The sequence below is a fragment of the Rattus norvegicus genome, chromosome 20 (assembly GCF_036323735.1).
Source record: "Rattus norvegicus strain BN/NHsdMcwi chromosome 20, GRCr8, whole genome shotgun sequence".
In the NCBI taxonomy this organism is placed as follows: domain Eukaryota; kingdom Metazoa; phylum Chordata; class Mammalia; order Rodentia; family Muridae; genus Rattus; species Rattus norvegicus.
Genome location: NC_086038.1, coordinates 406,643 through 423,484, shown reverse-complemented (window position 1 = coordinate 423,484; position 16,842 = coordinate 406,643). Strand labels below are relative to the sequence as shown.

The window sequence follows — 16,842 nt, the reverse complement described above, 5'->3', positions numbered from 1 at the left end:
CCCAAAGGTGGAATCCTATTGCTGAAGACACCATACAATACAGTCATTGAACCTGGAGGATCCGAAAGCCATTTCCCTGAGGGCCAACTTTCATGGTACCAGAAGACTCCATGCAATCTTCCAAGGGAGGGAAACAACCACTTGCAAATCCCCCTATGATATTTATGAATCAGAATAGCAACAAGTATGGAATGATAAACCTGAGGAAGAAATAGTGGAACATACATAATCCCTGATAGTAAGAAATAGCTCTCAAATTTGTCTTGGTCCCTTTTTATTGGGTTTTCCTATGATCCATAGATGGGGTTTGTCAAATGGGACAGGGGAGGAAATTTAGCAAAGGAAATATTTTAAAAGAGGTGAGGAAAGAATTTAAAAACCAACAATAATGATTTTATATGTGTTTGTTATGTGTTAATTAGCATAAGGCTAGCATCAACTGTAAGCATATTCACAACTCAAAATCAGAAGTAACAAAGGCAAGTGTGTGCAATCCAAATGTACACTGTAGAAAGGAGAATTCATATACAAGCTTGTAGAAAGTAATGCATGGACATAACCACTACTAAAGGATCTGTGAACATTGCCACCAGAGCCTTTGTTTGAGCAGAACTCCAAGCCAACTGTCGTTTCATTGTCTACTCTTTCTCTGAAGTTTTCCACCATCTATGCTCGATAAGAAGGAATATCATGCTTCGTCTGGAATCAGCATTGAGGGGTACAGATATGGTAAAAAATACCAGTGGATTGGGTGCTAGAGGAAAGGAGCGTAGAACACCCAATACATGTCTAGTGAAAAAGAGGTCACTAAGATATCAGTGAATTCCTTCAAAAGGAGGACCATGAAATAGGTGGACAAAGTAGAAGATGGACTTCTCCTTGTACCTATTATTCAAAGTGTTTTATTTATTTCTCAAATTAATGTACATTTGGATTGTTAAAAGCTTGTTGTGCATATTGAAATATTTCAAGTGCCACAGGATTCATAGTGTTGTGCCGAGGACGGAGTACAGTCATCGTTGTCAGATACATTGATTATGCATGAACTCATGGAGGCAGAATTCTCAAACTGTTGCATGGCCTATGTGAGCAATTTGTAACAAAAGAATGTAAGAATACACAGTAGTTACTATTCAGGAGGTAGCAGATTGTTTTTATACCACTGCTTTTTAATTGTGATAAAATACCAAATAGAATTTTTCTTGGTATTGGTAGATTATTTACCGTGGGTAAATTCAGTGTCTATTATTTTTATTATTCTTATGGTTTGAATTACCCTTCTTTCCTATAATAAGGAAAATTAAAATTTTTAAATCCTACATGATATCCTTAAGCAATGTAACATACAAAATCATTCTCATTTAAATTTCTCAGGATAAGTGATTCAAACAAGCTCATCTTTAACTGTGTGCTTTTTAGTAGGTGTTCAGAGTGTGGGAAAATGGAATCAATTTATTTCAAATGCTTCCCACTGCAGAAAAGATTGTCTTCTATCCTCAGCACACCAGGTAACTAACTGCAGGAGAAGCATGTCCTCAGAGAACTCTTTCCCAGGGAACTTTGTCTATTCACAGAGGACAAGGTTAAATGAGATGTCTGTAAAAACAATGTGCAGGACTCTCGGGAATAGCAAAGAAACACAACATAAAAGCCTTCTTGTTGTTCTCTTTTATTGTTTTCTTAACTTGAGCTTTCCATCCTTTTTGCTTCTTTTAATGAACTCAATACCTGAGAATTCTGAAGCAAATCTTCATATTAAATCTCATCTTCATACTAGACTCTCTCTGCCTGTGCAAAGGAAAAACTGAAATACCTTCCCTTATAACTATTTTTAATCAAATAAATGAGGTCTATCAATTAAGGTAAGTGAAGAGACACCTGTATTGACAGGCATGCAATCCTAGGAAAGGTGGAAAATGTGTATCTAATTAGTACACAGGAAAGGCAGCTTCATTTCAAAAAGCCACTCACAAGCTTTGGCTGTATCTATTTCAGTGGCTTTATGAACAACTTAGTTTTTAATTTGTAATTCATTTCTTTCTCAGTCTATCACTAAAACCAAACTTAAAAACACTTTAAAGACAGCTTTTTTCAATCTACAAAGCCAAAGGACTGTAAAATAAACAAAATGGCGTGTTTTATCAAACTGAGTGTGAATATAATATGCTGGTATGAAAATGCAACATGCCAAGGACAACAGCCTGCATTTGGTCAGTGATTTTACACACTGATTCCTTGTGAGTTGAAATTGTGTCACATCACTGAATATGAAAATTAAAAGCCTCTCTCCTTTCTCCCAATCCATCCCACCCATAAAACCTATTCTATTTCCCCTTCCCAGGGAGATCCATCCATCCCCCTTAGACCACTTTTCTTTACCTGACTTCTCTGGATCTGTGTACTATGTTATTATTCTTTACTTAATAATATCCACATATCATATTTGATCATATTTGTCTTTTTGGGTCTAGGTTGCCTTACTTGGGATGATTTTTTTTCTACCTCCATCCACTTTTTTGGACTCTGATTAATAGGAGTTGGTGCCTCTGACTCTTTTGACTGCCTGTGGGACCCTTTTTCTCCTACTGGGTGTCTTCGTCCAGCCTTGATGTAAGGGTTTGTGTCTAGTCTTTCTGCATCTTGTTCTCAGTGCTCATTGATATCACTCGGAGGCTTACTCGTTTCTGAAAGGAAATAGGAGCAAAGAATATGGGGGAAAGAGGAAGAGTGTGTGTGTGTGAGTGTGTGTGTGTGTGTGTGTGTGTGTGCAATTGGGAGGAGGGAACAAGTGCTAAAGGATTTTAAGAGTGGGAAAAGTGTGTTAGAGTGCTTATCACAAAATAAAAAAATCATTAAGAAGATTGAGGGATTGGATAGATGCCTCAGCGGTGAAGAACATTGATCGCTCTTCTACAGGAACTGGGTTCTATCCCCCAGTATTCACATGGAGGCTCACAATCACCATTAATTTTAGTTGCAGGGACCCTTTGGCATTTTTTTGGCCATTGTGGGCAACAGGCACTCATGTAGGGCACAGGCATAGATGGAGGCAAAAAACGCATAACAGTAGATAATTTTTAAAAATTGTGTTAAAATTAAGTTATGAGAATTATTACTTTTCTAACATCCAGGGTTTTTTTTGTTTTTTTATTTATGCATCTAACCTAATGTGTAGTAATAGAACATGATTCATATCTTGGTCTGAGTGACTTCTTTGGCCCTTCCTAAAGTGGCCCTGAAGTTTCAATGAAGCACAGATTGAGAACTGCTTTTAACTATAAGAAAACGTTCTGCTATAAAGCTGATAATTGGCTAGAGAAGTAACTTAGATTTGGTCAATGGAATGTTATCTTAACATCACATCTGAATATTTATTTTATTTCAGAGATGACTTTGTATAAAACATAAATAAAATGTGGACATAAACCATTATAGCTTTCAAAACACTGTTTTACTCTCTTGATTTTATTGTATCAGAATTTACTGCAGCTAGGAAGTACTGGGATACATCCAGGAAATACAAAATTACTGGGATTTGAATGTCACTCTGTCTGAATTAAGATATCTACTGACAAAAGACACTTGGAGTTAAAATATATTTACAATATCAATGTGAATAAGAAAAAAAACAATGTGTCCCAGATTGTTGGCCCAATTTTTATAATGAATGAAAACATTGAACTCAGTTGGTAAATAAATACATCTAGAAGATGAATGAGTTAATAATAATTTCTCACAAATTATCCAATATCAAAACTTCTACTAAATATTTATACAATAAAGCACATACATGACAGAAAGGAACAACACTATAACAGTGACTTAAATCATTTGGCTTTAAAATGGGGATTTTTGACAACTGTACAAATATGAAGAAAAAATGTCAATAGTGTTCAAATTACTTGCTCAGTCTCTAGTATATAAAAGAGGTTTGCATATACCTCAAATGTACTCATTTCACATGCCAAAGAATTACTGATTTAGCCCAGAAGATAGAAATGGACCAGCCAATTTTCCATACTAAGATCTCAGAGCTCTTTCTTCCAACTTCTCTGACTGATTTCTGGAAATATTTCTATGACATTTCAGGAATGCCTTTATCACTGCTCTTAAAATTAGCTCCTCACCTTTATGTCACATGTATAGTCAGATAATTCAAATTTTGCATCAGAAATAAAAATTAATCCAGAGTTGTTACAATATTCTCTGTGCATGTAGGAATATATTTGCATATGAATGGTTATGCATCAATGTTTCTGTTCTGTGTATGTGTTGTGCATAGAAAACCAAAGACTATGTCAAATTTTTCCATATTTGATTTCTATTTTATGTTTGCAGATTGTGTCTATAACTAAACTTGGAGTTCATCGGTTCAGCTATGGTAGCTAATCAGCAAGCTCCAGAAAAATAAACAGTTTTTTTTAACTAGAGTTGGGATTATGGAAATGTGTATTCCTTGCCACATTTTTACCTAATTACTGAAGATAAAACAAAGGTCTTCAATATGGACTGAGTTGTTTCCTAACCATCAACTATGACATTTCAAATGTGGAACGCCAATCCTGTGTTCCATAGTCATAACCAATGAATTGGGAGGCTTTTCTATTCCTACAATACTAACTTTCTTGATACTTCTTAACTATAGGAGAGTCAGATTGCAGACAATGAAACTGATCAATACAAGTCACCCAGAAGAGTTTATTCTACTGGGTTTTGCAGACCGTCCTTGGCTGGAACTTTCTCTCTTTATTATTCTTCTGGTAACATACCCCACAGCCATGATTGGAAACATTGCTATCATTCTGGTGTCCACAATTGACCCCTCTCTCCACAGCCCCATGTATTTCTTCCTCACCAACCTCTCCTTTCTGGACATTTGCTACACCACAAGCATTGTGCCTCAGATGCTAACTAACCTTGGGGGTTCCACAAAGACCATCAGCTACATGAGGTGTGCAGTTCAGCTTTATTTCTTCCATACAATGGGGGGTACAGAGTGTGTTCTCCTGGCTCTTATGTCCTTTGACCGATATGTAGCCATCTGCAGACCTCTACACTATACCCTCATAATGAATCAGCGTAAATGCCTCCTGTTAGTGTCTACTGTGTGGCTGACTGGAATTTCCTATGCTGTCTCAGAGGCCACTGTGACACTGCAATTGCCTCTATGTGGCCACAATAAAATGGATCACTTGGTGTGTGAGATTCCAGTTCTTATAAAAACTGCTTGTGGTGAAAAAGAAACGAATGAGCTTGCTTTGTCTGTGGTATGCATTTTTCTTCTAGCTGTTCCTCTGTGTTTAATTCTTGCCTCCTATGCTAGCATTGGACATGCTGTCTTTAAAATCAAATCTTCAGAGGGAAGGAAAAAGGCCTTTGGGACATGTTCCTCTCATCTCATTGTAGTTCTCTTGTTCTATGGGCCAGCCATTAGCATGTATCTTCAGCCTCCCTCCTCTATTACAAAAGACCAACCCAAGTTCATGGCTCTCTTCTATGGAGTAGTAACTCCTACACTGAACCCCTTCATCTATACTCTGAGGAATAAGGATGTAAAGGGAGCTGTAGGTAACCTATTCAGGAATATTTTTATGTCAAAGTGAATACTCGTGGGTGTTATATAAAATAATTTACAAATTAGAGACTTTCCTACAACTGATTCCATGTACAAAACTCATCTTTTTTTTTGCATGTTTTTACAAAAAATGTCCTGTTACTTGTGTTTCTTCTAATCGTGCAAGGCAATGGTTAATCTTGGATAGTATTCAACAATATGGATGATCTGCTCAGAAAAACAATGTAAAATCCATGGTGTTGGTACATTTGGAAATAGTTACTTTATTAAGTGCTAAAACAATCATTTATTTTATAGTACAATTATGTAGTTTCAAGCTAATTGTCATGAAAACTACATAGTAAACATTAATCCATTTTTAAAAAATTATTCACTTGTGAAATAAATCCTTACATTTTTCTTTATCATGAAATGAGCTATACTTCAGTATAATAAATAAATGGCTTATAAAATTATGTAGTATTCGATTAATTTATGAATAGTTAAATAAGGTTCATAATAAAGAGCTAAATATGAGTGAAAAAAATCTAAGATGTGTCAGTTTTCTTGACCTGGATGTTTACATTTTTTAACCAATCTTCATGAATTACCCATAATGTCATTATATCAGGATAAGCTACTATACTTAGTACCTCTCTGCCAGGCTGTTTCTAACAAGTAATGTAGTTGCATTCTAACTTACATGATGAAATCAGAAAGTATTTTCTATGTAAGTCATTGAATTTTTACCTTTTGTGCTAAGAAAATCCATTCCATAATATTATATTTCTTGCCAATAAGAGAATATATTTAAAGCAAAATAACCAAAATCCAATCAAGTTTGGGAACTATGTGTTCCACAGATGCATCTTGCAGTCTCTTTCCTACTAAAGTTTACTCTTTATCTGCTAACATTTTTAGGTGTGGGCATAATGTTATTGTGCACTGCGTGACAACTAAAGTGCTAATTTCATTCTCATATGTATCTGGTTGCAGTCCTTATTCAGTCTCCTGTCTCAATCTTGTGTAAATATCAGCTATTCAATTGTTCCCTGATGAGTTAAAACAAAAAATTTTAAATACGTCTTTTTTTATTTATGTAATCTTTTTTTACAGACCAGATTTTCTCCCCCTCCCGTTCCACCCTCTAACTGTTCCACATTCCATATCCTTCTCACCTATCTTCACAAGGATGTCTCTACCCACCTCACCCCTCACCCCAGCAGATTTCCCCATTCCCTGGGGCATCCAGTCTCTTGAGGGTTAGGTGCATCTTCTCTGACTGAGACCAAACCCTGCTGTATATGTGTTGGGGGCCTTATATCAGCTGGTGTATGCTGCTTTGTTGGTGGCCCAATGTCTGAGAGATCTCAGAGTTCCAGATTAGTTGAGACTGCTGGTCCTCCTACAGGGTCATCCTCCTCAGCTTCTTCCAGCATTTCCCTAATTGAACCACAGGGTCAGCAGCTTCTGTCCATTATTTGTGTGTAAATATCTGTTTCCTACTCTTTCAGCTGCTTGTTGCCTCTTTCAAAGGGCAGTCATGATGGGCCCCTTCTTGTGAACACACCATAGTCTCAAATAATAACCTCAGGCTTTGGGGCCTCCCCTTGAGCTGGATCCCAATTCAGGCCTGTTGCTAGACCTCCTTTTCCTCAGGCTCTTCCCCATTTTTTCCCTGCAGTTCTTTCAGACAGGAAAAATTCTGGGTCAGAGTTTTTGACTGTGGAATGGCAGTCCCATCCCTCACTAGATGCCCTGTCTTTCTACTAGGGCTGGGCTCTACAAGTTCCCTCTCCCCACTGTAGGGCATTTCATTTAAGATTCCTGCCTTTGAGTCCTGAGGGTCGTTCACCTCCTAGGTCTCTAGTACATCCTAGAACTTCCTCCCATCCTCCTTCCTCTCAAGGTCACCTGTTTCCATTCTTTCTGCTCACCCTCAGAACTTCAGTAGTAACTAAATATTAGCCTCCCCTCAAAAAAAGTTCAGAATATTCAGGACATAATCTACAGAATTCAAAAAGTTTAACAGGCTGAAAAATCCAAGGGAGAATGCCTCAATCCTACTTAGGAGGGAGAAAAAAGCAATCACAAAAGGGAGGAGGTAAGGAGGAATGTGAGTGGAAAAGGGGACAGGGACAGGAAGAGAGGAACCTGATCAGATATTTGTTGGGAGTATAAAGAAAGTGTAATAGCCAAGGACTGAGCAGGGGGAGAGTATAGGGCTGGACTTCTGTCAGTCAGGAGAGGAGGTGAAGGAGAGAGGGAATGGGGACTTAACCATAGGGAGAGAGTCCACGAGAGGCCCTGAGAAAACACCCTAAGAAGAGAAAGCCATAAAATGCAAGTATCTTCATAATTTTGCTTGGGAAGTAGTCACATTTTTTAGAGGATTAAAATTGAGAAATACTGCTCATTTGATGGCCCTTTAAAGCATGTTAAAGAAATATAATGTTCCAATCTCAATTATTTAGGACCTGGCTGAGGAAGACCCTAAGTAAAAAGCCACTAATAGTTAATTGTCCTAGATTGCCTAAGTCTGAATCTCCTTGAAGCATTTGAAACAAATTACTTAACTCTTGAGTAGTCAATCCAGTAATGGGACATTGAAAATTAATATCTCCCATTAATTTTTGAAAACCATTAACAGTTTGAAACTGTCTCTTCTGATCTGTACCTACTGGGGTTGAATTTTGTTGACTTATTTCAAAATCCAAATTATTAATAGAACCTCTTCCCTGTCCTTTTTCAGGAGCAATCTGTAACCTCCAGCATGGCAGAATTCTTTGTGTTTCCTTAATCATTTTCTCTAAAATATCGGTGTCAGAATCAGTCCACAAAATATCACCCATTTAATGACAAAGAATGGATCAGGGAAATAAATTATGAATTACATATAGTGGTTGTTGCACAATATATAGATAGAAATTTGGACTGTTTAACATGCCCTATGGCAGAATGTTCCACTGATACCTTTTTATGGATGGAACATTATGAGTAGGTGCTGTGAAAGTAAACTTTTCCTTCTCTTGTTCCTGCAAGTGGATAATAACGAAATTATGATCATGGGTCACGCTTTAAGTAATAAAGAAGATAAAGAAAGTAGAGGCTGTAACAGACCCACTGGTTGAATCACTCTATTCACTGCCCCTAAATCTGGTGAAATTCTACATTTTCTTGGTGTCTTTTTGTAACTAATACAGAAAAATTACATGGGCTAGTAGTTTCTTCTGTATGTTGAGTCTCCAACTCCTCTTGTACCAGCTCGTCGAGTGGCTGTAATTTTTTCTTAGTTATGTGGCATTGATCTCTCTACACAGGCTTGTCAGTAAACCATTTTAAGGGTAGAACCACTGATATTTAACCAGTGCCCCTCCTTATAAAATTTGGAAACTCAATGTCCTTTATATCCTGTGTTTGGAACATTTGTACAACCTGGGGTTGTTTTGATGACATCTATCAATAACTTCCCTAGAAAAAATCTACCATTTCGCCCTTCACTTCATCGTGGGCTGCCTCTGAGATTGCAGGAATATTAATCTGAGGAAACCACTATATTAAAAGATCACTTCTTCATAAATTTATGAGTATGTCTGCCACATAAGGCATTAACGTTTCTGTTTGACCTTCCGTTCCCACACATTTGACCCATCTCATGATTTATCTAAGATAATTTTTCAATACTTAGAATCTGTATACAAACCTTGTAAACTGGCCTTTCTAAATTCCATATTTTAGTGACATGATACCTACATCAGCTCCCATATCCATCAAATCTTCTATTTCAATACCATTTACTTGCAATTTTAATTTTGGCTTCTGAACACTAACAATAGTCTGTCAGCACACAGATTCCAATACTTCTAAACCCCCATTCTTTCTACAGGAGTGGTTTTATCCTTGATGTAAGGAAACAGTAACCACTGGAAAAAACATATCACCTTCTGCATTAAATTACAGTTCTCTTTGTACATAGGCCATAATTTAATTTCTCCCTTGAAATCTTCACGTATAATTCCTGGGTGCACAGTGCATCCTTGCAAGGTCAATCCACTCCCTCCAAGATCATCTGTACAGTACCCAAGGACAGAGGATCATGAACAATAAGAGCAATTTTATAACTTTGAATTTTAAGCAATTGATGAAGTGTTTACCTGTGGACAAGTCAAGAGCTCTGCTGATTGCAGTAGAGTAAATCTCCAATGCCAATTGAGACTTTTTGGTATTCAGGTTTCTCCTTGGCTGCAATAGCTCATAATTTTTGCTGCAGGACCCTTATCCAGGCCCCCTAGACCATTTCCTAAAAGGAAGAGTTTGATTTAAATGTCTCTTTTGGACCTATATTCATTTGTCCAGTGGCAACCCTGCCACATGACCTGCACAACCCTGGATGCTTAGGCTTCTTTCTGGTTTTTATTAAGAAAAACCAATGCTCTTACAAATCCATGTCACGCCCACCTCGGCCAGCAAGGAAGACGCAACACGGTCGGATTCTTCTCAACAGCCTTTATTGCAGGACCACCTTCATTGCTGATACGGGGAGGTCGAGCAGCAAAAGCGCTCGCCTTATATACACAACCGGCTGAGGCTATGCTAATTGTCCTTCAGGGATTGGCGGAGCATGAATCACCCCACTATCACACCACCATCACCCCTGCTACTTGTCCTCCAAGGATTGGCAGAGCACGAATCGCCTCATTAGCATGGTACAGCCTTGGCCAGACTGATGCCAGGTGCAAAACCCGCGCATGTGCAGTACTGCTGTGTCGCAGGACGGCGCCGGATCACCTCATTATCCTACAGCTGCCCTAGCAAGGGGACAAGCCTGCACATTCGCGATAAATTGTTTACATAGGTGGGAATGGATGTCAGGGCCATCTTTGCTCCACTCCCCACAAATCCATTTTTCACAATTTTTGTTGCCAATAAAACACATTTTCTGCAAATGAAGCAACAGGCACTTTGAAGTCTGAGACTTTGGTGGTTTGTTCACCGTCCCTTTGCAAGTAACCATATTTCCGGCAATTAAAGCACTGGACATTTTGATATCAGAGACCTGTAACTATAGCTTTGTGGGAAAACTGCTAATTAAGGTCAAAGCCTTAAATTGCCTGGATAGCCTTCTAGAGCTCTGCATCTAATCGAAAACTCTCTTCATTAACAGAGTTTCTCCTTCTCTCACTTATTCTAGGATATTCTAAGCCCCACACTGGACTCTACCTGAGGAATGACATAGCCACAACTAGTTTATAGGATCAATTTTCTTCCTCCTGTACCAACTTAGTCAACCAGTACCAGAGATTCCAGAAATTAGCTTCCCCATGCTAATGAGGTATGCCACAAAACCTAAACCCCAAAAGAATGACTTTTGCCCATCCTAGATGTTCCTGTCTTTAGTTCCCCAAAAGTTAATAAGGCTTTAATAAGCCTAAGTAAAATTGATCTGAGTACTGACAAAGCTGTCTTGGGGTGGTCATTCACTGTATATATTAAATGGCTTCTGAACCTCCTGTTTGACAATCTCTGCTACCACTGCCCTCATGGAGTTTATCTACCGAACTCCAAGAGCAGGGAAACCCACAATTTTAATCTATAATATTAGCACAGTACATGTTAGAACCAGTATTGGTCATATCCCTTATTCACTCATCTATTGGTGATACCTGCAGCTTTAATGATCTTATAACTTTTTACATTCAGTATTTGAATTTTCAAACACCAAGGTCTCTATGAACACTTGCTTGGTATGAAGATCTGATTTAGCTTTGTTCACAGGTGAGACTAATCTTTGTAAAATTTTGTTAAAGCAGTTTACTCTAGAACCTTATATAATCTTGTAAATGAGATGGACTGTTTTCCTGGGTTCTTCAACTTTTCCCAAAGCTCTGAAAGTCACAAAGTAATATTATTCTGTACTAGCATCTACAAATTGATCTGTTCTTATATATCATAATACAACCATTAACTTAGCAACGGGTCTTTTCTTATATTCATTGCCTTCAATCTACTTCACTGTTCAATATATGTACCTCCTTCCCTCCAATATATTATCCATTGCAACGGATAACCAGCTTATAGTATCAATTCCTTCCTGTCATGGGGAATAATTCTATTTTGACTAGCCCAGTTACTTAGAATTTATTTCAGATAAGGCTAGGGTAACCCACATGAAATCATGACCTCTTTAAACTGCCTTAGAGCTATCAATTCTATAGGACACCCCAATTATCTTGTCATAACTTTTTTCCACACCATTAGGAAGCACATGTGAAGTGATTGCTGGGAAAGCTGATGATGATCTCACAACGTCAGATCATGTTGGAATGGCCAATCAGTGACTGTTCTAACTTGATGCCTCAATCATGTGAGGTAGCCCATTCCTAACAATGCCTGTTTTTCCAGGAGACCGAAGTGAGATGGCCCACAGACCCAGCACTGAGCCAAACACAACTGACCAAGAAAAAAAATTATTTATAACAATACTCAAATTTCTGCTGCACTCATATATAGGTAACTAGGCCATGTTTTCTCTGGCAGCTAATGGGAGCAGATGCAGAGACCCACAGCCAAACTGAACCCTTCAGAAGAGGGGCGGGAAGAATTGTAGCTTCCAGAGGGATCAAGAACACCACAAGACAACAGCTCACAGAATGACCTAAAGCAGGGCTCATGTAGACTCACAAGGACTGAAGTGGCAATCATGGAGCCTGCATGGGTCTGCATGAGTCTTTGCTAGGATCTTTTTCAGTTTGAGATGTCTTCAAATAAAAATGAGAAGCTAATGAGTTGTTTTGCTGATTAAGAGAGCTTCCTATTCTTCCAAGGATTTGAGTTTAGTTTTTAGCAACCATGTTATCCTGTAATTCCAGCCTTGGGGAATCCAACATTCTCTTCAAGCAACTGCAGGCACCTGTGCACACATGGAACACACTCAAACAGATGCATTCACACAAATAAAAATAAATAAAGGTTCATAGTAAATAGAAAGAGTGGTGTAGTTCAAAAGTTCTTTAATTTTCAGGATGCTCATGTTTCAACTCTCAGTACAGTCTGATGTAAGTCGGTACAGTGAAAATGTAAGAAAAATTACTGAAGTGGAAACTTTTGGTTTCTTTGGAAAATCAGTTGTGCATGAGATGTTTTTCTGGAAATGGTCTTATTAGAGGATGTTTTTGTTGATGCAGACACATGGGTGGATGGTTTCCTGAGAACAGACATGCGGTGTTTTTCTGGAAGCTGCCTGAAAAGGGGACAGGTGGTCTTTTGCTAGATTGGATACTTGAGAGAATACTTGAGAGAACATGTCATGTTTGGAAAGGGTATAAATATAACCTAGCAGCCAGTGGACAATGCTATGTGGTATTGGTTTTCCTTGCCAGTCTTTGCAGGTCTTCATTGGGCTTTGCTGATTTTGTGTTTTTTGCTGAGAATTCTGTGTGATACTGGTTTTCCTTGCGACTCCTTTCTGATCATTGTGTATCATGACTTTGTTAACAGAAAAGTACCAAAAAACTTATGGTGGTGTTCTGGTGGCCTCTTGCCACTTCTGTGGACTCTGGACAATTGGCAGAGGTTCATGGTATCTTCTGGATTGAACTGCTATTGCTGATTTGTGAATGGAATTTGTAAGTGGATCGAGCTACTGCTGATGAGTCATGTGAACTAAACTGCTGAGATCCTGACTACATGTTTGGGTTTACCCTGAAGAACTATTTCCAACCAGGTGCACATCTTCCATTGCTCTATTAATCTTTCCTTTTCACTACCTCTGGCGCGGGGGGGGGGGGGGTCTAGGCTAGAAGGGAGTCTAGAAACATTTAAATAAAATGATTAAAGTAGGTTTGACTGGTTGCTGCCGCTGCAGAGAGCCCCTGGGCAGCACCCCACGAGCGAACTTGAGCCTCGAGACCACAGGTAAGACCAAATTTTCTGCTGCAAGAAAGCTGCCTGGTGAGCTTGGGACACACGGAAGCAGAATTTCTCTAGAACCGGGCACGTTCTGTGTTTACCGGAAGTCCCACACCCGCGGATCCCGGCCCGCAGCAGCTCTCTGCTCCCAGACCCGGTGAGAGAGAGACCCAACCGCCTGGTCAGGTGGGCACTCCTGAGGCTGCAGAGCGGAAGAGACCACCAACACTGCTCACCCCTGCCCACATCCCTGGCCCAAGAGGAAACTGTATAAGGCCTCTGGGCTCCCGTGGGGGAGGGCCCAGGAGCGGCAGGACCCCTGTGCCTAAGACACCACCAGAACCAGAAGGAAACAGACCGGATAAACAGTTCTCTGCACCCAAAACCCGTGGGAGGGAGAGCTGAACCTTCAGAGAGGCAGACAAGCCTGGGAAACCAGAAGAGACTGCTCTCTACACACACATCTCGGACGCCAGAGGAAAAAGCCAAAGACCATCTGGAACCCTGGTGCACTGAAGCTCCCGGAAACGGCGGCACAGGTCTTCCTGGTTGCTGCCGCTGCAGAGAGCCCCTGGACAGCACCCCACGAGCAAACCTGAGCCTCGGGACCACAGGTAAGGCCAAATTTTCTGCTGCAAGAAAGCTGCCTGGTGAACTCAAGACACAGGCCCACAGGAACAGCTGAAGACCTGTAGAGAGGAAAAACTACACGCCCGAAAGCAGAACACTCTGTCCCCATAACTGACTGAAAGAGAGGAAAACAGGTCTACAGCACTCCTGACACACAGGCTTATAGGACAGTCTAGCCACTGTCAGAAATAGCAGAACAAAGTAACACTAGAGATAATCTGATGGCGAGAGGCAAGCGCAGGAACCCAAGCAACAGAAACCAAGACTACATGCCATCATCGGAGCCCAATTCTCCCACCAAAACAAACATGGAATATCAAAACACACCAGAAAAGCAAGATCTAGTTTCAAAATCATATTTGATCATGATGCTGGAGGACTTCAGGAAAGACCTGAACACACTTAGGGAAGCACAGGAAAACATTAATAAACAAGTAAAAGCCTACAGAGAGGAATCGCAAAAATCCCTGAAAGAATTCCAGGAAAACACAATCAAACAGTTGAAGGAATTAAAAATGGAAATAGAAGCAATCAAGAAAGAACACATGGAAACAACCCTGGATATAGAAAACCAAAAGAAGAGACAAGGAGCTGTAGATACAAGCTTCACCAACAGAATACAAGAGATGGAAGAGAGAATCTCAGGAGCAGAAGATTCCATAGAAATCATTGACTCAACTGTCAAAGATAATGTAAAGCGGAAAAAGCTACTGGTCCAAAACATACAGGAAATCCAGGACTCAATGAGAAGATCAAACCTAAGGATAATAGGTATAGAAGAGAGTGAAGACTCCCAGCTCAAAGGACCAGTAAATATCTTCAAAAAAATCATAGAAGAAAACTTCCCTAACCTAAAAAAAGAGATACCCATAGACATACAGGAAGCCTACAGAACTCCAAATAGATTGGACCAGAAAAGAAACACCTCCCGTCACATAATTGTCAAAACACCAAACGCACAAAATAAAGAAAGAATATTAAAAGCAGTAAGGGAAAAAGGTCAAGTAACATATAAAGGGAGACCTATCAGAATCACACCAGACTTCTCGCCAGAAACTATGAAGGCCAGAAGATCCTGGACTGATGTTATACAGACCCTAAGAGAACACAAATGCCAGCCCAGATTACTGTATCCAGCAAAACTCTCAATTAACATTGATGGAGAAACCAAGATATTCCATGACAAAACCAAATTTACACAATATCTTTCTACAAATCCAGCACTACAAAGGATAATAAATGGTAAAGCCCAACATAAGGAGGCAAGCTATACCCTAGAAGAAGCAAGAAACTAATCGTCTTGGCAACAAAACAAAGAGAATGAAAGCACACAAACATAACCTCACATCAAATATGAATATAACGGGAAGCAATAATCACTATTCCTTAATATCTCTCAATATCAATGGCCTCAACTCCCCAATAAAAAGACATAGATTAACAAACTGGATACGCAACGAGGACCCTGCATTCTGCTGCCTACAGGAAACACACCTCAGAGACAAAGACAGACACTACCTCAGAGTGAAAGGCTGGAAAACAACTTTCCAAGCAAATGGTCAGAAGAAGCAAGCTGGAGTAGCCATTCTAATATCAAATAAAATCAATTTCCAACTAAAAGTCATCAAAAAAGATAAGGAAGGACACTTCATATTCATCAAAGGAAAAATCCACCAAGATGAACTCTCAATCCTAAATATCTATGCCCCAAATACAAGGGCACCTACATATGTAAAAGAAACCTTACTAAAGCTCAAAACACACATTGCACCTCACACAATAATAGTGGGAGATTTCAACACCCCACTCTCATCAATGGACAGATCATGGAAACAGAAATTAAACAGTGATGTAGACAGACTAAGAGAAGTCATGAGCCAAATGGACTTAACGGATATTTATAGAACATTCTATCCTAAAGCAAAAGGATATACCTTCTTCTCAGCTCCTCATGGTACTTTCTCCAAAATTGACCATATAATTGGTCAAAAAACGGGCCTCAACAGGTACAGAAAGATAGAAATAATCCCATGCGTGCTATCGGACCACCACGGCCTAAAACTGGTCTTCAATAACAATAAGGGAAGAATGCCCACATATACGTGGAAATTGAACAATGCTCTACTCAATGATAACCTGGTCAAGGAAGAAATAAAGAAAGAAATTAAAAACTTTTTAGAATTTAATGAAAATGAAGATACAACATACTCAAACTTATGGGACACAATGAAAGCTGTGCTAAGAGGAAAACTCATAGCGCTGAGTGCCTGCAGAAAGAAACAGGAAAGAGCATATGTCAGCAGCTTGACAGCACACCTAAAAGCTCTAGAACAAAAAGAAGCAAATACACCCAGGATGAGTAGAAGGCAGGAAATAATCAAACTCAGAGCTGAAATCAACCAAGTAGAAACAAAAAGGACCATAGAAAGAATCAACAGAACCAAAAGTTGGTTCTTTGAGAAAATCAACAAGATAGATAAACCCTTAGCCAGACTGACGAGAGGACACAGAGAGTGTGTCCAAATTAACAAAATCAGAAATGAAAAGGGAGACATAACTACAGATTCGGAGGAAATTCAAAAAATCATCAGATCTTACTATAAAAACCTATATTCAACAAAATTTGAAAATCTTCAGGAAATGGACAATTTCCTAGACAGATACCAGGTATCGAAGTTAAATCAGGAACAGATAAACCAGTTAAACAACCCCATAACTCCTAAGGAAATAGAAGCAGTCATTAAAGGTCT

General features: G+C 39.2%; 1 protein-coding gene across 1 annotated transcript; it reads left to right on the top strand.

Moving 5' to 3' along the window:
• The first annotated feature begins 4,664 nt into the window (after positions 1–4,664).
• On the top strand, positions 4,665–5,603 carry Or2n1 (olfactory receptor family 2 subfamily N member 1). Its single transcript, NM_001000269.1, has one exon. The coding sequence runs from the start codon at positions 4,665–4,667 to the stop codon at positions 5,601–5,603; it is 939 nt and encodes a 312-aa protein (NP_001000269.1).
• The last annotated feature ends 11,239 nt before the right edge of the window (positions 5,604–16,842 follow it).

Excerpts from the sequence above, each read along its gene's own strand:
- Or2n1 (NM_001000269.1), top strand. The coding sequence starts at position 4,665 with ATGAAACTGATCAATACAAGTCACCCAGAAGAGTTTATTCTACTGGGT.